This window comes from Micropterus salmoides, unplaced genomic scaffold (genome assembly GCF_014851395.1).
Source record: "Micropterus salmoides isolate LMB-PRFRI ecotype aquatic unplaced genomic scaffold, ASM1485139v1 Ms_hic_scaffold_6, whole genome shotgun sequence".
Lineage (NCBI taxonomy): Eukaryota > Metazoa > Chordata > Actinopteri > Centrarchiformes > Centrarchidae > Micropterus > Micropterus salmoides.
In genome coordinates, this window is record NW_024044348.1 from 29202853 (window position 1) to 29225819 (window position 22967).

Below are 22967 nucleotides of genomic sequence, written 5' to 3' on the forward strand. Positions count from 1 at the left end.
ACTGCTCTAATATTGAATTTGATCCTTCCAGTTTTAGGGCTGCAGCTAATTAAATGATCGTTACCTATAAAATGTAGAAGCATTAAATGTTTAGCCTTTTTGCAGAAAAATTACTAAAGCGATGATTTGATTATGAAAATAGCTGCAGATTAATTTTCTGTCGATTCACAAACTGATTAATCGAATACGTATTGCAGCTCCATCCCATATCCATCTCCTTTAACTCTGGTATGTTAAAAAGGCGCACTGAAAATGGTGGGCATGGGTGGGCCTGAGCTGCCCAATTTTGCACAAGTGGCCCCCATTTGAATAATGGCTGAATAAATAACGTTAAAATAAAACAAGTCTTCATTTAAATGGCACAAGCAGAGGGTCTTTTTTTCTTTATTTGGATCCCCATTACTTTACACAAAGAGGATGCTAGTGTTCCTGGGGCCCAAGCAAAAACAATAACAATAAATAAACAAAAAAACAAGATAGGGTAATACAAGCCAAATATAAAGATCAGAAAATAAGTGAAATTACTCTACATATGGAAAAATCGTACAATGAAAACTAAAACAACCTTGTCACGAGTAAAAAACAACAAAAGGAAAATAAAAAAAAACAAATAGGCTTTCTTTCTCTTGCTGAATGTGTGCTCTGTCTTATCAGGAACAGTCAGGGAAAACAACCGAATAGACAGATGAAATAATGTAGGCAATCTCAAATAAATTCAGGTAGGCAGCAATGACAACGGCAAAGTTTCAAAACAGCAAAAACTAAAGTGAGATTAAATTTAGTTTTAGTGACTTTTTGAAAGAAAGAAAGAAAGAAAGAAAGAAAGAAGAAAGATTTGATCTCTCTGATGTAGGTGGGTACAATTTACTGGACAGTCCTCACTTAACATGTATTATGCAAATACTAATAATAAATACTAGTATATACTTGTTTCTTTTTTTGTTTTGTTTTTTACAAAAGAAGTGTGGTGTATTATTGCAAATGACATTTTGCATGAACAACAAGATTTTAATTCTCCCTCCATGATAGCCATGATAATCATTCATGCATCTCACACACATTAGCATGGAAAGAACTAACCTGGTCGCTCTGTTCTGTGCAATTTCATGGTTTTCTTTAGATGTTCCTGAGCAGCACTTGACAAAATGACTCCCAGGTGTGACAGAACAAGTGGCTGAACAGTGTCAGTCATCACAGAAGACTGAACATGTGCACAACATTTCCTTTTAAATTGCAATGCCATTTTCCCATCATGGAAACAATGTAATCAATCTGGTCAGACCAAGACAACAAAATATCTCATTTAAACATCCAGTAATTTCGATTTAGTGATAATAGTAAAGATAGTAGTAAATAGTAGTAGTAAAAAATAATAATAAAGCGAGTGCAGTGGCATCAGCAAGAACATTCCTGCTACCAAATACAACACATTTCATTTTGGTAACGTACTTTACTAATACTGTACGTTCATTCTCACCCATCCAGTAAGGCTATACATCAACATGTATATTCTCTCTACTAATGTTGTTGAAGTACAAGTCATCCGCATACATAACTACATCTGCATTTTAACAACATATGGTAAATGGTAATGGTAAATCATTTATAAAAACTGAAAATAAAAGTGGAGCCAATCAAACTTGTGAAGCACAAAGTATTTTTCAGTCAGAAAACTACCTTTGAGAAAAACATGCTGTGTTTTTCTGAAAGGTAGACAATTAGTAGCATTCTCAAAGTCTGCCAGTTAGCCTGGTTCGCCTGCTACCCCAAGTCCCCAATGCAATTGCATCTGAAGCAGGATCCGGTCCAGGTGATAGCCCTATAAGCAAATCCGGGAAAATACAAGATGTTTCTCATCCATATAAAACAGCAAAAAATCTCTATGCAGTAATGCTACATGAGCCCAGCACACATTATTTGCTGGTAGAGAAGATGTCAATTCTGCCAGTCCATCACACACAGAGCTTTGTGACTCTTGCCCTTATCTCAGAGTAATGGGACAGTGGGTAAGACACATACCTCTAGTGTGGGAGACCTGGGTTCAATTCCCACTGTGACATCCACCAATGTGTCCCTGAGCAAGACCCTTAACTCCTAATTGCTCCAGAGGCGTGCACCCTCTGTCATATACGGCAATTGCAAGTCGCTTTGGATAAAAGCTTTACTACTAATTATTATTATTATTATTATAACAAGCAGCAATTATCATACTGGCTATGACAAGGTGCACGGTCAAACACTTATTCTCCACACAACACAGCAGAGCATCCATGCTGACAAGTAGTCTTAACTGTTGCTAGTTTTATTCCACAAAGAGATGACAGGAGTACTGGACTATGATGCCTATGATTATGGCATCCCTGAAGGCCAACCCTCCATGTCTTGCACTATGATTTTAGTACACAAGTGAGTATTTCTGGCTATGTCACTGATGTTGAAATGTCAGCGGTTCCACCATCAGGTAGCCAACCTGTAGACTTAAAAGGTTTGGCTTAAAATGTATGGCTTTAAACTGAAGCTAAAGAAAAGTAAAGTCACTGTCACTGTTTCACAGTGACTCACCTCCCCTGAAAAAAGACAAATCTAAATCACCAGTCCTGATGACTCAATCAGAGAGTGTCGTTTGTAGAGGGGAAATAGAGGAGACAAAAAAATCCATCAATGGTAATAAAACTATCATGTCTATTTCAACCAAACCTGATATAGTACATCAATCCACCAAAGGTTGCAGGATAATAGCAGGCATAGACTATTTTAACACTGCTACCTTCCAGTCATATTTCATTCTTACCATGTGTTTAATACCTTTCTCCACTCCCCCAGTGGTCCCTCTGACTGATTATCTGTGCTGTTTTGAAAGAGGCCAACCAAACTGTTAGAAAGGCCACCTTCCCTCAGCCGTCCAGCAAGGCTGCCTGCCAATCGACCATCCTGTTTCCAGACAGCACAGTCATTTCCCAGCCCAGTGGAGCAGCACTCCCTGACCTCTGCCTCGACCTCCGCCTCACCAGCCCGAGCTCCAGCACCAGCTCCAGCCCAGAGAGCAGGCTCAGGCCACCTTTACTTATTTATGAGCCATTTCACACAATGCTGCTCCCATTAGAGACCCAGCCTTGGCCCACCTTACACGACACTCTCCTTGCACTTAACACACAGAGTATACCAGCAGGGTGGTGGGGAGGCTTGGGCAGTGGGTGGCGGTGGTGGGCAGGTTGAGGAGACCATTAGACCTATCACATAGATACTGTCACACACCCAGCTCAAGATTACATCTAACAATCAAAGAAAGGCAAACATATCAATCTACCTCCTGGTTAGCAGACTTTCTCTGCAGACAGCAGCTAGGAGACCAATCAATCAATCTAGCACAATCTTTTATTACTGTATTGCCTTCTCAAATATGTGATGAATAGCTATTTGACTATCCTCAGAGAAATAATCACCCACTGATCTAATTTAATGATGCACAAGAACTGATGGGTTTGATGGGTTATGCTTATTGAACCATAATTGGACATTTCATTATTTCTTATTAATTTAGGTGGAGCTGAACAGTTACTCTTAGCAGGAAACAGTGCCTTAGAAAGACAAAGCAAAAAGTTGTCTCCAATAAAGCATAAAATATGACTGATGGATTGATTCATGAAAGCACACAACTTTAATAAGAAACTCTGCGTATGCATGACTGAAAACAAGATTAGTCTGAGCTGGAAACTTTGCACCAGAATGGGAGTGACAACACTGACTGAAAGACCCAGAAGCTATTTATAGAGAAAGAGAGATGAAGAACCACACTCACCTGTGATTGTGACAAAGGAGTAGCCCTCCTCACCCAGTAGTGGATTGATCAGTCGGCAGCTGTAGGTGCTGTTGGGCTCCAGCACAACTGTCAGCATGCTGGTCAGAGTGAACAGCCCTTCCTCATTGGCCACCACTGAAGTGGTGAAATTGTCCGTCAAGTTGCGCCCGCCCCCATCTTGCCATATCACACTAGCTTGAGGATAACCGCCATAGGCCTCACAAGTCAAGGCCACCTCATCACCTGGCCGCAGGTTGGATTCAGGCTCCAAAGTCACTACAGGCTTGGAATAGGGGGCTGAAAAAAAGGCAAGTGTAAACAGAAAGAGGAAGACGGGAGGGATTCAGGGTGGGAGAGAGGAGAAAAGTAGGTATGGGGTTGGTAAGGATGTGTGAGAAGGGGGAGAGGATAAGAGAGCAGCAGACACATACTGACTTTAGTTAGATTCTCTGCAGTGAGAGTCACCCTGGGAACTGTTTGACATGATTCCCATTAAATTCTTAATTATATTTAGGGAGCTTAGCATAACACAGTGCTTAAGATCCCACAGACACGGACAGCATCTGTGGTACATCCTGATGCTGCATTCCTACACTCTAACGCTGCTCTCTCTAGAGTGCCAAAGCAATGAGCCACTCCCAGAAAGGAAATACGGTGCAAGCCGGGGCGCTGAGGTGGGCAGGCCTGGGAGAAAACTGGCAGGCTTGGAGATTTGGGATGACTCAGCCTATGGCATAGAAAAGAGGGTAGACAGGTGGAGGTGAGGGGTGAATCGTCAGCCTGGGCTGAAATCACGCTTCTCCAATCCCTTGAGCAAAAGCACGAGTTACAGGGGTGGTGGGGAAAGAGGCTGCTGTATTCCCAGAACCAATCATTTCACAGCAAACAATGGGGTGGAGCTGAGGGCGAGATGAAATAAGTTTGTCTGAGCTGCTTTTTGAAAAGTGGACTCTTAACACAAAGACAGATTTAGCGTGGTACATGCTACCATCCCCAGCTGTCCATTTGACTGACATGCAGATTTCCATCGAGGGCTCCTTTCATTTTCTTCCAGCACAGCATGAAGGAAGTCTCCAATGTTAACAGTAAATGCATGCTAAAAATAGAAGATCTATAAATCTAATGCATAAAATGGAACCCAGTTGTCCCCGTTGGAGACATTGTTTTCCCTCTCCCCAACAAGGAGGAAAAAAATATTATTCATTAACACTGCCTAATGCACATTCATCCTCAGATAACACAGGGACAATCTTACAACAGATATAGAAATGGGAGAAGGAAGGAAAGGCACACAGTATCATTATAAATAAATAAAAAGTGCTCAGCTGTGAAGGTGGGCGATATAGTCACACAGCAGAGACAATGTTGGTGGAGGCTGATTGACCGCAACAACAGCTAATAATCAAAGTCAGCAGATATTGACCATGACAGAGACCACAATCAGCGCTTATTGACCAACAACGCTGCTCAGCGGCCCTGAGGAAACAGTTTATCACCTGTTTACATCTAGTGAAAAGAAATGACTCGCCTTCACCATAGATAACTGTATAATGCATTTAATTGAATAGTATTAGTGTATAGATGTGTATAAGTGTTGAGGTCAAATCACTTTCAAGCCAATCAATTCAAAATGTAAAGTGAAACTACGATGCAAACATTAGCTGATGAAACAGCATTTATCCGTTATCTAGCCGATGCATTGAACAACAGAAGGAATCCTTAAAACATTTCTATTTCATGTGTTTAGTTCTTTGGATTGTTATAATTACCTTGCACTCTAACACAATAAACATGTGTGTGTGTGTGTGTGTGTGTGTGTGTGTGTGTGTGTGAAAACCATTACAATATAATTATAATATAATGTTTTCTGTGGCTCTCGGCAAGTTTTTTCTAGTCTGAGAAAACTAACTCTGATGATGTCATCACATTGATCTAAGTTTGGTGACAAATTATAGAAAGTCTGCATTACAAACTAGGGGAGTGGAGTGGTAAAGCTATGTGTATTTACCAGTCAGGAGAAGCCTAACAAAAGATACTATCAGGTTGTATCATGGGAAATGTAGGATCCAGCATTTTTCGAGCTTACCACATCACGGCCCCCACTGCTTAATTTTTTTAATCTGCCTTCGGTGAATCCCCTAACTTAATGCCAGTGCTATCCTAAATTGCTGGTGTCCCAAACATAAAATGGAATTAATCAAAGAAATGCATACATTTAGGGCTGTAACAAATTATTTGTTATTATTATTAATCCATCTTGTAATTATTTTGCTCTGATTCAATTGTATAAAATGACATTGTTGAAAAATGTGTATAAGAAGTAGAGCCCAGACCCAATAAATCAGTGTGCCGATATTATTGGCCAATGTGATCTAATTGCAGATAAATCAGCATTTATGTTTATAACAGCCAATAATGACACTTAAAAAAAAAACGGAGATACGGACTACTGATCCGTCACTGGTGTTATGAGTGTTGTCAATGCATAGTTTGTCCAACAGAGGGCACTCTGTAACTCACCTGTTGGCAACACACAGTTTGTCTGCCAGAAAACATGGCCAACATCTGACATAACCAGCTGTACTTTTGTTCAAAGTACTATTTATAGCAATTAGTTTATGCATTATGTCATGTTATCTTGGCGAGGTCTCATAACTACACATAAAAAATGTTAGGACTAATCTTTGCTTATGTTATGTGTTTCTGAAAAGAGGAATATCCCAGATATATCGGAATATCAGATTTTAAAATCCTCAAATATCCAAATTGGTATCTTTCTGTTTTGTGACATTGTTGCTTGATAAACATGACTCATCGATTATCAGAGAGAATTCGAGTGAATACTAATTATCAGTGTCAATTAAAGCCAATCTTGGTGTTATATAATATAATAATAATAATAATATAATATATATATATTATGCAAATAAACATTATTACACAGGAAAAAGCAACATAACTGAGGCAATGCACGGTATATAGGGTGTAGTTATTTGCAGCCCCGTTCCTGGTTATAAGTGTCCATGTGAGTGTTCATGTGTCATGGGCGTCACAGCTTGACTCACCGGCCACCTGCAGCAGCAAAGCAGCACTGCTGTAGTCCTTCACCCTGACGAAGCAGGTATAGCTGCCTTCATCAGCCACCACCACCCGGCTCAACAGAAGCGAAGCGTTGCCCGTGCCCAGCTGGGCGGGGAACAGGCTGGTACGGTTGGCAAATCTCTCAGCCTGGTCCACCAGCTGGTCGCGTCCCTCCCTGTACATGTGCACACTGCGTTTGGTGTCTGTCAGCTGCCAGAAGACGCTCACATCAGACAGGTCAAAGGGGCTGGTGTGGTTGAAGGAGCAGCTAAGTATGGCATCCTTGCCGTGCAGCGCCACCACTGGCTGCTCTGGGACAAGCACTTCCACCACAGCTACAATAGAAGAGGTCGGAAATTTGATAGATGTCAATAAAAAATGTAAATGAAAAAACTAATAATATTGTGTTTTTCCTACTTAGATAGGGGTGTGTTTTGCTGTATGTTAGAAAATGTCAGGTACGCTGTCAACCACTGAAAAATATATGAAATACACAAAATCTTCCTCACATCATCTTGACTCTGCAACTTTCACTGTGTCAATCTTATATGCCAAACATCACCCATTTGTCACCTAGGCAGTCTAAAATAGACAATAAACAATATTAGTAAATACTATTTGGCCCAGGCCTAGCATAAACATACAGTATTCACTGAATCACAGCATTAATTCGGTGTGCTGTGTTCAAATGTGACAGACTGACACCTAGTCAAATTTGAATGCCTTTGGGAAAAAAAATCAATGCAGCATTTTGAAATATATGCTGTGACTGCTTCAGAAACATCCACTTTGTTTGTGCAGCATGGTAGCACAGAGCGGGCGAGACGGGATGAAGGCAAGAGGGAAGAAGAGGGATCTGGAGGTAAGCATTAGGACTTTGTGTTCCTATAGGCTTTGCCTCCTGGCGATGGCTCAGTGCGCTGAAACTCAGCGATCGGAAGCAACAACATCTGTATAGCTTTAGTTAAATCGTTAGTTAAATCAAAAGTGAGAAATCTGTTGGGGGGGGGGGGGGTATAACAGCAGCAAAAACTCCTGAGTGTGTGTGTTTTTTTGTGGGAATAAAAAGTGACTCCCTTCCACTCACCGGCTGCTTAAGTTTTCTGTGCATCTGTGTGTGTGTGTGTGTGTGTGTGTGTGTGTGCCTGTGTGTTTTGTTTTTCTAGAGTACACTGCATAATCATTCTGGATAAGTAGCCATCTCAGGCAGCCCAGAGTACATCCATAGTAGTAGTCAGCATTCTCCATTGATCTCTGTCTGCTCTTAGGCAACTCTGAGACACTCATCAGCCAGCCGGCCCCTGGAGCCATACACTCTATTTTATGTTCAGCCTCTCTGGTTGTTAAAATCACAGTGGCATTTTAGCCTCCTCACCCCTTTTTGAGCTCTGTCTATCACACAGCCAATGACAACGTTGGATCACTTTGCTGTTAAGGAGCTTTGACTGCTGCAGAGGTGCAATAATTACTTCCCCCATTAACAACAAACAAGTCTTTCATCTGAGAGGGTTCATATAGGGATGGGTATTGCTATGTCAAGGCAGACCTATTTTCAATCACATTCAGCCATTCCCAGCAAGGTAGCCTCCCCACATTACACCCCAACAACGTGCTGATCTGTAGGAACAGTGCCACCTACTGGCTAACCTCACAAGTGCAGAGAAGTGGGACAAGAATACACAGAGGGATGTCTAAATACCCCACTGCTCCACCTAAACCTGGGGAGTTCGGGCCCTAATGAAAAGCCTGTAAGTGAGGGGCACTTTTTTTTTATGACAAACAATTGTTTTTTTTCCCCCCAAGCATCAAATATAAAACAGAAACAGGAAACCTGGAAAACAAAACAAAGCTGTTTTGCTATAATAGTCCATCATACCTGTGTCACGGGTTCATGGGTTGGCATTTCTTTATTTTGAATGAAAATGTTGCCCTACAGCTTGACCTGGAGCAATCTGAAGCCTCCTTACCAACCAGTCACACAACAATTCTCACCCTAACCCATGGTGAAAATGGCAGTTTTTTCCCCCTTACTGTGATTAGAAAAGCTACTTCAAAAGTTTTCACCCCATCACCCCATATTGTGCCTGCATTCACTCAGCTGGACTACAGCATGGCAAACAATACAGAATAGTTATCAGGGCAAAGCACGGCAGGAGAAGGCGGTATTGTGCCACCATCAATAGGGATAACGGAGCAAATTTCTGGAGTGTGTATTTTGCTGTCTTTGGAGGTGGCCCAACCTTTGCGGTAATGAATAGGGCACTGGTGTTTTTTGCTTATTTTGTAGGAGTGGAGGGTCAGTGACAGCCCCTTTCTGAGACGTGAATGTTGAAGGAGGAGGACAGAGAGCAATTAAATCACTCCCCGAGCAGCCTGGTATGACTCACACCACTGAGTTCATACAAGAAGGGGGAAGGGAAGCGGAGAGAAAGAAAGGCCGGTGTTGAGCTCACACTTAAAGATAATATCTGGAAACAAGCCATGGATGAGCCTGTGGTGGAGCCTCACACACTAATCCCTCAACACAGACCAAAGCCATGTCAGAGAGAAGAGAGAGATAGAAACTCTGCTTCCTCTTTCTATATCTCGCTCCTCCTCTTTCACTCGCTGCTTCTTAAACCAGTGACCTAACACTCGCTCCGAGGCCCTGAGAGGACGCATCTCTCTATACAGGGACCTTGTGTAGTGACACAGACGCTTGGAAAGAGAACAAAGGCGGAGCATTTTGCATTGCATCAAGGGGAGGGCACTGGACAGGAGAGGAGGGCAAGCCAGGCTGGCTGACGTCATGGAAAGCGCACATCTGATGTCCTATTCGTCAGAGGTGAAATACCACGAGCCAAAGCGAATCAGTGTGCACTTTCACCTGCAAACAGCATGCTCTGTCCTTGACATGAAATAAAAAAAAAATAAAAAATCATGCAATCTTTAAACAGACAAGTTTAAGTAGTTGAGGTTAAAGATTATAACAAGTTGTCTTTGGTGAGGGGGCCGGGCTGCACCTTATAGCTAGGGGCCGTGGTGTCTTCTGGAGGGGTAAGTGGGGATCTCGCCTCTCCCTCTCGATAAAGAGATGCTCAGAAGCCATAGAGGGCAGGCTGGGAGATGTCAGACTGTGGGGATTTACACACTGCACTTTGTGTTTATGGGCCTCAGCTCTGTTTGAGTGCCTGCGAGACAGAGACGGGCACTTTCACAGCCGACATGAAATAAACTCATTACAGCCTTCGCGGGCGCTGGCAACGGGCCCTGCTTAGCAGCGAGGCACAGGGCTGGCTAGAAAAGGCTGCAAGTGATCTTCACACTGCTCTCCACTTTACTTTTAAGACTGCTCACCACCTCGCCACTATCAACACCTCCTCCCATCATGCTTTCCTCAGGTGTGCAAGGCATGGCTGCTGCTGGATTTGCTTCTGTCATGTTGGGTTTTTTTTATAGTAAACCGAAGCTAGCTAGACACAGCAGTGTGAGACAGAGACAGCGTGGGATGCAAACAGACAGCAAATAGTAGGGTCACAGCTTAAATAGGGTGGGGGTGCTTGCAGGGTGACGCATGAGGCAGTTGGTAAATAAGATCCAGTGATATCTCACATATGGCATATAAAGACAAGTGAGTGCACATGCTTGCACCCACATGTGCTTCAAAATACAGTGTGTGCACAAACGATAAGTGGACTGGGATTATCAGCCTTCACCAGTCAATCTAGTTTTGTAGATGTAGGCATTCGTTTGACTGGGTTTGATGTGTGCACCTCACACCTGTGTTGATTTTACCATTAAAGAAACTGAATCTATTTTGAACAGATGCTATTAAAAGCTACACTGCACTTCAGATTTTTTTTATACACACTGTCCAGGATCACACTGTTAGTGTAAACTAATAGCTATGGTCACCACATAAAGCAAGGCACATGGTAAAGAGACTAGAAGTGCTAAAGTGCCTCTCTAACAGACACACAGTATCTTATAACAGGCCCTTTTCATGGCAGACATTTTAACATACCATGACAGAAAAACTGTATTAATAACATTAATGCTGTCTACATTCCATTCAAATGTAAAGTTCCAGGGTACTAATATTACGTGCACTGTGGCATGGCTTCCAGGGACACTGGCGCATGAAACGATTTCCTCTGGAGTCTGTCTATTCATCGGTGAGCATGTTTTATTCATAATAAAATAACTTAATTTATAGATTATGTAGAGACATGCTCAGAAAACCAGTTGAAAGTGGTGATGTGGGGCTTTCACAAATTATTTCATATATGTCAGTTAAACATATATATATTTTTTTTTTTAATTTTGAGATATTAATAGTTTAATGACTGACAGGCCTACATAGACATTCAATGTAAAATGCACAGAAACAAGTTGGGATAAAATCATTTAACATGTAAATACACTGTTTTATAGTTTTATTTCTTTTCTGGTGGCGTATAAAAACTGAGTCAAAGTCATTGTATTTGGGGTTTCTGGCATACACAGAGACTGACAACAATTTAAGTAGGAAAGAAAATGTGGTGAGCTAGTGGGCAAACATTATCGGACTATTGTCATAAAATACATCTTTTTAGGACCGAGAGATGGACATTGTGCATTTCGCAGAGTTTTGGCAAAACTGTGACTGTTTGGAACACACTGAGGACACAGATGGACAGCAGAGAAGTGGATTATGCTGCAAGAGTTTTTATGGTCATTTTCTGCTTTTTCTTCCACAGTGAAAACCGGTCACAATTGTAATCCATTAGCTGACATGAAATCAAACATTCTGCAGACATATTTCAAGCCTTCAAAATGGGTGTGGGTCAAATTAAACCAATTTAATAGTAAGAACGAGAGAAGAAAAGTGCGAAATAGCAAAGTTGTGTGTTTCTCAGAGGCTGGAATCATTCTTTTGATCATCCTTAATTTATATCCATAGACATGAGCCCAGCTAGAGCCACAGCATGCTCCATTGGTAGGGAGTTGTATCAAACTGTTGATCATTGCTGAATTCTAGCAGCTTATCCCTTCTGGGACAAAATATTCCACATTTCAAAAAACCTCATCATGCTGATGCCAGAAATGATCAGTTCTGTATGAGTGTGAGTCTTCATTTAAAACGATGGTTATTTAATTTCTGCTGCCGTTTATTGACTTGACAGCTGGAGAGGAATATTTTTGCAGAAAATCTATTGTGTGGAAGCTGTAACAAGTGGTAAGTAAATATGTATTACAATGGCTCTGCGTTGTTGGATAAGGGAACTGGTAAAAGTTAGCATTGGTATTAACAGTATCTGTGGTATCAGTATCAATAAAATCCAAATAATATCCAGCTGTACACACACAAACACACCATCCCACACACAATTTCATGGAGACACAGACGCCCAAACGGCAGAGAACACATTGATATTCCACACCTGTATGACTCCTGACAGCTCCACAGCAACACACTGTCTGAGGAATTGGACATGAGACACTACAATGGAGACGCCGCTCTGGAGCAGAGAGGTTCCCATCAGCATGACCAGCGACACTCGCATACAAACACACAGGTGTAGCCTACACAACGCTAGTACAGATGTTGTCCAGGTCCCTGTACTGTCCTTGACACACACAAACACAGATACACACACAATCGGCAGGCAGATTTGCATTCATAAACACACATGTTTTAACATGCAATTCAATCCCAATCCCCTGTCTCAATAAGCAATACAACAAATAATTCTAACTTGACTCAGTTCAAAACCGACTACAACCACACAAAGAGTAGCACCTCACACTCTCTTTATAAAGGTAACAGTGGTGACAGTTCAATAACAGACAGTGAACATAGTCATTTACACAATCAGCCTTTTGTTAAGCACATCAATTAGGCCTACACATGTTTAAGGGGTATGTCAAAAACCCTGCGGAACAATGTGACATGGAAATATTAAAATGGTTTCATACATAAGGAAAACTCAAGCAATAACACCGGAGGGGGCAATATAAAATTGACACAGCAAAGTAAACAGGTGCAATACTAACAGACTGCAATGACAGTAGGGTTTGGTCAGGCAAGCAGAGAAGCAGGAGAATATGCTTTTACAACACTGCCCCCATCTGTTGATGAGCATAACTGCAGCTCAACACATTTTCATTCTGGACATTTTGCACCACCTGAACATCAAAGGATTCTGCTCAAAGGATCTGTGAGTCCTTTCATACCGATTATTCTTATGATATAACCAATCCCTGTAAAAGTCTGAGGGGAAAGCTAGCTTTTGATTTCATGCCGTCAGGAGCAGATGTGGATGTCCAAAAGACTCCCATTCCGAAAAAAGAATTAGCATCTGGAAGACATTAAGGGAGCGATGGGAGTGTGTGCATAGTAAGAGCGATTTGGTTCGAAATTAGCAATCTGAAAAATAGTCTGTGTCTTGGGCAGCGGCTTTCAATTGGCACCTCAGAGAAAGAGGCACAATATGGATGAGATTATAAGGGAGTCTTAAAGCCATCTGTGGTGTAAAGGGGTCACTTTCAACATTAAGCTCTGAGCATAATCTCTTCCTTCCCCATTTTTTTGCTCCAGGAACTCATCATGGAGTGCAAGTGCCCTCACTCAGGTAGAGATACAGGTGATGGCAGATGGGGAAGACAAGGACTCTGACTTGCTTATTTTCAGCAATGTCACAAATCAAGATGGGACTCACTATTTTCACTCTCTTTCTTGCTCCCTATCTCTGTTCCCTCTGTCTCACTTCCTTCGTGGATGTATGCCATCTCAATAACCTGTTAATGGGCTCCGGCAGTCAGATAATAGCGCCGGCTGAAGAACAGCGGGCAGATAAGGGCGAATTTCTGGCTTACGAGCCTGAAAGACAGAGAGCCGTTTGATGAGCAGGAGGCTGGGGATGGAAAAGGGAGGAGTGGGGCTGGTGGACGAGAAAGCACTCCAAGGTGGCAGGAGAGTCATGGGTTCAGATGCGACTTCAGTGCAGCTAATTTTGCCACACTGAGGTATACACATTATGGTGTTCATTAAAATGGAGCCAGGAAGAGTTGATGATTTTTTTTTTTCCTGATGCCTCTGATGGGGCATTTGTTTTACATCTGCTGTCTCATGAAGTGACTCCAGCTCTTTCACAGGTTCATATCCTTTGGTGATTCACGGTTCCATGCACCAGGAGCGATTCGAGGTTAAGCAAGGGTCAGTTTGTCGCCAGCTGTGCGCCGTCTCGATGACAGAGCCCCCGTGCCAGACATCGCCAACGCCACATCACCGAGGCAACACCCTGGAGGTAGGTGTCTCCCTGTGTCAGCTGCCGGGTTGCTTCCTCAGCAAGTCAGTGGCTGTGATGCTTTCCAAGCACAGATCAGCATCCGTTCAACCCATTCATCACAGCCCACTAGGCGCACAGCATACCCACATATGGCTCCGGGCCCCTCTTCCCCTCCAGAACTGCAATCTCGGCATATTAACCGTATCAATTTTTTAACAATCCCACAAGGCAGCATTTTTAGGCCTTGTTGAAATAATCATGAGGTGCTTGTTGGGTAATGCACTCTGTTTCGATGAGCGCACTGTGAGAAAAGAAGAGCTGGGGAACGGTGAGACAGAGGCAAGCCAGCAGAGGCTGGTCATTATGTATGCATTGCGGCGAAACCAATCTTTGTTGAGCCTGTCCTCGGTTGTTTTTAAAAGGATACTTCACTGGACGCAATCAAATTAGCAAGAACATCACTGATATGGGGTAATAACCCTAAATTGAATTTCTGCACAGGCTAAAGTGTCCCCTCTCTGCAGAATCAATTGCTGTGAAGAGAAAAGGAGGACAGGAAGAGGGCATTCATAGTTAGCAGACCTTTAAAAAGTACACCAGAGATGCAGGCATGAGCGGGCTATTTTCACGCTCCGGAGCCCCGCCATAATGTGTGCCTGCCGACCACTGCGATAGATGCAATCACTCCAATTAGACTAATTAATTTGAATCACCTCACAGCCCCCATCACTGAGAGTGAAATCGGGTCAGCTTTCCATCCCGCATTTGCATAAATACAATTCTCTTTCATTGTTTGGGTGCTAAGAGCTGCGCAGGGCGAGCTCTGGCTGCCTACTAGCTGTGCTAACTGAACAGAGAGTATGACAACAACAAGCAATTAGCTAGACAGCCTCCTGTTAGCTCTGCCACTGGCTGACAGTGCTGTGTGCTGTGCTGGAGTGAGCCAAGGATGTTACTGTACTCAGCTACTATTACTGTACATATACACTGACAGTTCATGCATTTTGCTGGCATGTATAACCACTATGGGTTATAATGAGTGCAATGAAAATAAACCTAAGCTATTACAAACCAGTAGGGTCAAGGGTCCAAGCCAGACTGGGTAGGTGTTGTCAATTCCCCTCACTTCTGCATCCTCAATACTGCATTTAAGCACAAAAACAACAACTCCTTACAGACAAGCCTCCTCATCGCTGCGGTGACACAACAGCTGTGCAGTGCTGTATGAGTAACATCAGGGTGAGGTTTCAGGGAAAATGATCCATCATCTGACTACTGAGTCAGCTGGGAGCTACAGAGACAATGTTACTGCGTTGGGATGACACTGTTGCCATGCACTGTCCTTGTGTTTTTCTTCCACAAATACTGTTTGTGATGATAGGAAGCGTGCTGGCAGAGACCACAAAGTCTAATCGCGTCTACTGATATGGGCACTTGCTGGAGTTATCCAGCAGTGACACGGCTGAATACAAGGAAGATTACAGCCAGTAATCCCAGCGAGGGACCTGGAGACCTAGGAGACCCAGACATATACACAAATACACAGAGGCTCATATAATTACACAAGTCTGTAGCATTTCTGTTTCTCTGGCCAAGAAGCAAAAAAATAAACAAACTGATCTTTAATCAGTTCCTCAGATAATTACTGTTGTCCTATACTGGTAAAAAAATAGACATTGCACTCAATATACATCAATTAGAGTCAAAAGATTGAACTTGTCTGTGTTGATATAAAAATGCACCGCAACTCTCTTTGAAGCTGGTGGCACAGCTGAAGTTACTAATATTACACAAAATTAAATAAGCTCCGCAAAGGCATGCAGTGTTTCTGTACCATCATACAAGCATTCCATGCACAGAGACTATAGCATCAAACTAGACCCCAACTAATTCACTTAGTGCTCCAGTTAGCAGAGAGAAACTGAATCATTGTTTGAGCTACAATAGCCCATTACCCGTGAGTTAAAGGGCTCCATCAGTCCCAGACACCTCCTCCTCCTCTTCCCTCCCGGTGAGAGGAGTGAGTTAGGCAGTGGATGCCACACAGCCGGTAATGAGCAGGCCGCGGGCCCATTTGTGCTGGGAGAGAATAGGTCCCTAATGAACCACTGAAGACACTTGGGTCCACTGAGTCAAGATTGAAATGTGCCACTGATGGCCGATAGGAGGTTGTGTCAGCTCAACCAAAGTGCAGAAAAAGGCAAAAAATAGCTCTTTCTAAATCATGCTGTTTTGGATGATAAAAGTTCTTTGTGAACTTTGTGGGTGAGCCACAGTATGCTGGGCCCAGTTCTGGCATGCACGCCTTCCTCCTTCTTCTTCAGACTATACATTAATATAAAGGAATGTCGTCCACGGTGAGATTTTAATTCACATTATGTCTCAGCCACACAGACAACTGGGAAAAGGGTGGTGTTAAAATATACGCACTCTCAACCCCTCTTTTGACATGCTCAATTCCCTTCTTTTATTTACCATATCTTGAGACATTATCAGGCCCGCACAGGCTATTTGTCTCTTTTATTATGATGACACAAGTTTTTCTTGGAGAACCATTTCTACCGAAATAAAACTTCTGAGTGCGTGAGTTATGAGTCTTCAGTTGCAACATCAACCACCGCCATGCTTCCCAGTGTTATAAATATAAGAGAATGACTTCCACATCGCACTCCCTGAGTCACAGCAGAAAAACTGCACTTCTAGCACTTTCCAGCAAGGGCCTCACCCTAGCCCCGAGATCTACTCCTCACCTGTCTGGAAAAGGTCAAAGCCATTCTGTTTTACAAGCTTAATTTTAAGAAAAATATAAAAAAAAAGACACCCTCCCTATCATAGAGTTGTAACCCTGTAAAAACTCAAATTAAAGGAATTATTGTGAAAAATGTCTTTTTACTCCCTGAGGCAGGACGTCTGTATAAATAAGAGTATGTTTTTTTTGTCAGCTCGTCTGGATGGATGAGAGTTTAAACAGGGAGGGTTTATAACTTTCCAACTATTGGCACATTACTTTTTGGGAGTAGCCTCATTTGAACTGTTGTTTTGCTGGGCGAAGCCTTTGAAGGGGGAAGACTAATAGGCCCTGCAGGGTGTATTGTTTAACAGAAAGTGGCATTTCCCACTGCGGTGACTCTGATCTAATGGCAGGGCACAGGCAGGGGAGATACCCACCCATAGCTTGGACGGCCAGCATTGCAGGAAGCAGGAGGGACAGCATGGTCTTCCAACGTGGATTCGAACCGCAGGTCAACTTCTTCAGACACAGTGCTGCAGGGGAAAAAACACAGACATCTGAGGAGGAGATTTTGATTGTAAGAACACAGAACACTACAGTACAGCAAAAATAAGGGAATGTCTGGACAGAAGGGTGATTACAAAATGACAGAAACAGAAAGGGGGGTCTTCTATGTCTTTGTTTTTATCTTGCTTGGTCTCTCAGGTGGGTGGAGTTTGAGAAGATGAGACAATGCAACATATTTCATTTAATATAGGCCATCTTAGGGTCCAGAATAATATATTTTTTTTGTGACTTCTACACTTAAAGTATATTTGAAGGTGACTATTTCAGTCTATTCTCTGGCCCGCTCAAGGCTTTTCTCTTTCAGAGAGAGTGGAGCTGTGACATATGACAAAAGAGGACTTCCAAAGTTGACAAGAAACAGTCAAGTCATTCTCTCTGCTATCCAGAGGGAAAACCCTACTTTAGGAGCAAAACAAAAAAAGACAGACAAAACTTCCCCCCTCCCCATCTACTTTCACTCTACCATGCAGGAACAGATAAAAAGTCTCAGCAATGTTAAACACTGTTGTATACTTTGGGTAATATTTTGTCAGGGTAAACCAGAAAAAGTAGACTAAGGCTATGTTTTCCACTAGAGAGACAAATACTGTGCATAGGTAGATAAGCAATGTGTATTGTGTGCAAGAATGCAGAGTACAAAAGAATAAAGAGGAAGACAAAAACAGAGAAAGGAAGGGGTTTCTATTATAAAACCGACATACTCAGCATTTAAAATATTAAGCTAATGGAGGAATTTCTACTTAATTAACGAGTACTAACGCCACCAAAAAAATATAACTAGAAATATTCTACTGTCATTAAAGTCATTGGATATCTTCTCCAGATATTTTTATTGTGTTATGATGTGCTGTAATATCATGCACAAATGCACTGTGTATTGTATCGTGTGCTCTGTGTGGTGTTATGGTGAAATGGGTTTTGTTAATTTGACGTGCTTCAAACTGAAGTTTTTAAAAGAGAAATATCCTTAAGCAGAAAAAAGGATACGAGTAACAATCCACCAGCAGTCATTCATCCTTTAGTTTCCTGTCAGTAACTGATTTAGCGTGACATCATTTCTTAGCACATAAGAGAAAGGGCTCCTTTGTTTCTTCACACTCACCTCCTCTTTGTGAGTTCTCCATGCCCAAATTTTATGTTACAGCATTTTTTGTTTACAGCAACAAATTATTCTGATGGCATACATTTCTGTTTGTAGAACATTAGACAATCGTAGGGGAAAGTGGTGCAAATACTATAACTATTCATAGAGGCCAACAACAACTAAGGTCATTAAAAATAAATGGTAAAGTTAAAGGGTACCTTGTCACTTTGTGTCTATGTGACTAATTGGGACATTTTTAAAAATTGGTCCAGTATTGAGCGAGCACACTGCAGTACCAGTGAGACAGGGCTGCAATGTAATGCCCCATTAAAGTACGTCCACACACAACAGTCACTATATCGCAATTGTCAAAGCAACCAGACTCCATTGATATAAACAGTAATTTTACCTTGCAGAACACGGGAGTTGCTGGTCTACCTCTGCCTCGGACGGTTAGTTTGCTTGTGTTATTGTGTGACATAGGTGTTTTAAAGGGTTAAAAACACCAAGGTGTCACCAAGGTATCTCAGTAGGGATTCTTTCCATAATGTTGTCAGACACTCAGACAACAATCTGAGCCTGTCGGTGTTCTCAATTTTTTGATGTAGTGTCTAAACAATGCTCTGTAGTGTTTTACATATTGACTGGCTGGCTTTATGTTTTGAAAGCATTGTTTGATTTTTTTGCACAGATCACGTGGTTTTGAGGCGATTGCTTGATTTTGCCAGAAGAGTCAGGGGTTTTGTGAATGTAGTTTAAAGACTGGGTTTTGTGTTTAAAGTTTCGAGAAAATGGATGAAGGTTTCAATAAATGTGTTCAGATAAGCAGCATAACGTTCCATTTTCACCACTTTTAAATACTATAATCACACAGTACTGTCATTCACATATTTTTTTCTGTTTCTGTTGTTTGAAAACTGCACACATGAACACTGATAGTGTTGTTGCAACAACAACCCTTGCATTGAGCGGCTGGCAATACTAGAGAAAGATAGCTTCTAAACATTGCTGCTAAATTACAAAAGCTCAGTTTTCCATATCCACGCAGTCTTTCTATCTACCTTTAACAGTGTTTTAAAATCTGAGAAAAGAATTTTTTGTAACGTCCCACCAATAAATGAAACTTTAGTCTGAGTGGCTAAATGTCTACACAAATCTACAATTAAAAGTTTTGAAAACTTTGTTTTCTTATATGTTGTGTGGATTTAGATTGGGGAAGGCAGCTAACAGATCACTTGTGATGTTTTCAGTACTGCTGTGGTAGCTCCACCTCATGGCTTCACCAAAACCTTTTCCATGAGGCTCCATTTATGGCTTCAGCCAAGAGGATGCGGGCAGGAGAGCAGCTTCATCACAAAGTTTCCGTAGCAGCACACTCACCACTTGCTCTCTGGACTTTCAGAAAGCATTAGCCTGCTAACCCAAAAGAGACGCTTGTTACACTATCTGAATCTCCCAAGATATTTACCCTCAGAAGCACATTCAAAAATGGGAATAAATATTCAATGAAGACAAGACCAGACACATAGCACAGCTGATCCCCTCCAAAAGGGCAGGGTTTCTGTAAATACATTTGTAAGTCTTCCTAAGGATAGCCTGAAATGTAATATGCCAACACACCAAACCACAGTCTGACTCTGCCCGTGTTGTTCAGACACCAGGAAACCATCAAAAGGGTTTTTTATTGAATGACTCAAGTACTTAAACTGACCCCATGCCAGCATGTAAATGCTTTTTAGTTCCTTTCCTTTTACAATTCAACTTTTTTAAAGGCTATGTTATCCATCCCTATATTACACCAGTGTACCAAAACTATTGCTAGCTCTTTATTCAGATTTCAATGCTGTTCATGGAATTAACTAATAGGGGTGCTCTCTAAAATGAGCACCATTAAAATGGGAAAAAAGTCACTGTTTGACAGTCTGAATGCCTTGACTTTCTTTTAGTGATTGGTCGGTAGCTTTTGAGCCATAATCACCAGTGTATTTCATTTTGACACTGTGCTAAGGATTATTAAGCTTCTTACAGAGTTCAAAGGAAAGAGAAATGATTCTTGAAGTATCACAGAACATTAAGATTTACAAATTTGACATGCTCATTGTACCATCACAGTATTCTTTCCAGAAATCTGTGACAGTGGTTCTTTAACAGTTTGTCTTTTTACTGACACTACTGCTTTTGAGTCCACTCCTCTCCTGGATGACAAGGCCATTCTTAAACACAATTAATATAATGGGTCTGATTGACCTTCTGGGCTCAAATATCTCATTGGCATATGGCTAGCACCATTGCCAAGCTCCTAAAACCATTGGGAACCAGTCAACCCTTGACAATGGGGACATTTCCAACGTGGAACACACCGGTCCCATTGAGGACCGCATCAAGGGAGGAAAGTGAGCCTTTCAAATCCATATGGTGAGAATTTAGCAAGCCACCTTAAGGGATGACTGGATTCACTTCATGCTGGGAAATGTTCCCCATAGTAGTCAAGCCAATTAATGCATTAGTTTCTCAAACTGAAGAAAGAAGAGCTCCATAAACTTCAAGAAAGCTTTATGCATCAGACGTTGAATAAAAGTTTTTGCTTTACAACTTTCATTTTAACTTCTGAAACTTTAATTTACAGTTCAGACTAGGCCATGTACCAGTCTCATACAGAAATCCAATAATAGGCGAGAGATTGCAGTAGTATTACATTACATTTATTTATTTAGCTGACGCTTTTTTCCAAAGCGACTTACAATTGATATATATGTCGCATGCCTCTGGAGCAACTAGGGGTTAAGTGTTGTGTCTTGGTGTCTCACAGTGGATTAGAACCCCAGTCTTTCACACCAAAGGCGTGTGTCTTATCCACTGTGCCACCCCATATATTAATACTAGACTGAATATTTTTATCTGACTGATAATTAGCAAATGAAGAAGTGACAACTGGAGGGCATATGTGTCTTTTCAAGACCAGAAAAAGATACTCGAACACCCTGCTTTTGTAAAGCCACAGCAGCAAATTTAGTGTAACCTTTATCTTACTGTGGCTTGACATATGTGCATTAATATGGAGATTACATAATACTATGAAATGCCTACTGTCACAGACTGCAATCACATCCCTGGCAAAAAAAAAGATGCATCTTCACAGTGTCAAATAACATCATTATTGCGCCACTATATCAGAAATAATTTCCTATACGAGCTGTCAGAGTGGAAAATACTACATCCTCCTACATCCAACAGGAAGCTGTACCTGCCAGCGCAGCACAGCTGCACCGTCATGTGAGAAGGGCAGCATGAAGCCAGCCGACATCCTCATTGCAGCGAACAGCAGCTCCTATGCTTGTGGAGCTTGATTCTTTTTTCCTTGTGACCCCTTAAAAACTAAGGAACGTTGACTTGCAGCTTCTAGCTGTGACCGGTTCAACCAAATGACTTGACAATGTTCAGAAGTAATTCACATGAAAAAATAAACAACTTAGAGGAAAGTCTGAAAAAATAAGCACAATTCAGTGTAGATTTGTTCCCACTTTTCTTTCCTGTTAATCATCTGACCCCTCAAATTTGTCTTGTGGCTCCTTGTTGGGTCTCAACCCTCAAGTTGGGAACCCACCCTGACCCAGTCTATCCTGAAACAGTTTTATTTATTTAATTTATTTGTTTTTATAGGTGACTATCTCAATGACAGACTGGATACAAAGGCAAATGCATAGTAAACTGTTACACTGTGTCCCTATTCTGAGTCATGAAAGTTTCCGTTACACTGCAGTGTTGACTTTTGTCAAATGGGGGCGCATTCCATTTCATTCATATAGCTGAAACTGTGTACACTGTATAGCTCAGCGATCGCCTGTCTTGCTTTAAAACTATAAACAATTACCAGACATTACAGAGAACAGCGCCAGATATGTGAACTAGTTACCCTGCCCTGGGTTCACGGGTTTCTTCTGCTCCCGCCAGCTGTTGCTCGTCTTTAAAAAATAAAAGTTAACAGTTGTCCTTTCCTGCCTACATATGATAATCTGTCTGTTAGCTCGTGCTGCGCTTTCAAACACAATTTCTTAGGGCTTACCATGTTAGTGGGGGGCGAAACTTAAAAAAAAACAGTAACCATCCAGCGGCGGTGACTCTTTTCGCTGAGCAACACAGCCGATGTGATTTTCCAGAGTGGTTCCTCTTAGAACAAAGCAAAACTAGAACCGCTGTCGACACGATAACAGTTGGTTTAGACGGTGGATAAAGCAATAGGAGGATTTTTTCAGAGTGTGTGAGTGTGTTCCATTGATTTGGGACGGTTGTCTTCAGAGAAACCACTCCTTGTTGCTTTGTCCAGCAGTGATGTCATACCGAGGGGGGAAAAGAGTCTGGAGAGTCCCGACCCCCCAGGTTAACCATTTGTGCACATGCCGATATAGCCTACCTCGTTTTCTTACAACATAGCCTATTATACTGCATGACAAATGC

At 41.9% G+C, this 22967-nt stretch overlaps 1 protein-coding gene across 1 annotated transcript in view; it reads right to left on the reverse strand.

Moving 5' to 3' along the window:
• Nucleotides 1-22841, reverse strand: part of cd276 (CD276 molecule) — a 65562-nt gene extending 42721 nt beyond the window's left edge. The window contains exons 1-4 of the mRNA XM_038701110.1: nucleotides 22576-22841; nucleotides 17299-17394; nucleotides 6865-7215; nucleotides 3800-4096 (exon numbers count right to left, since the gene is read on the reverse strand). Coding sequence (XP_038557038.1) covers nucleotides 3800-4096; nucleotides 6865-7215; nucleotides 17299-17344 — 694 coding nt within the window. The 5' untranslated portion in view covers nucleotides 17345-17394; nucleotides 22576-22841. The remainder of the gene's footprint in view (nucleotides 1-3799; nucleotides 4097-6864; nucleotides 7216-17298; nucleotides 17395-22575) is intronic.
• Nucleotides 22842-22967: the final 126 nt, after the last annotated feature.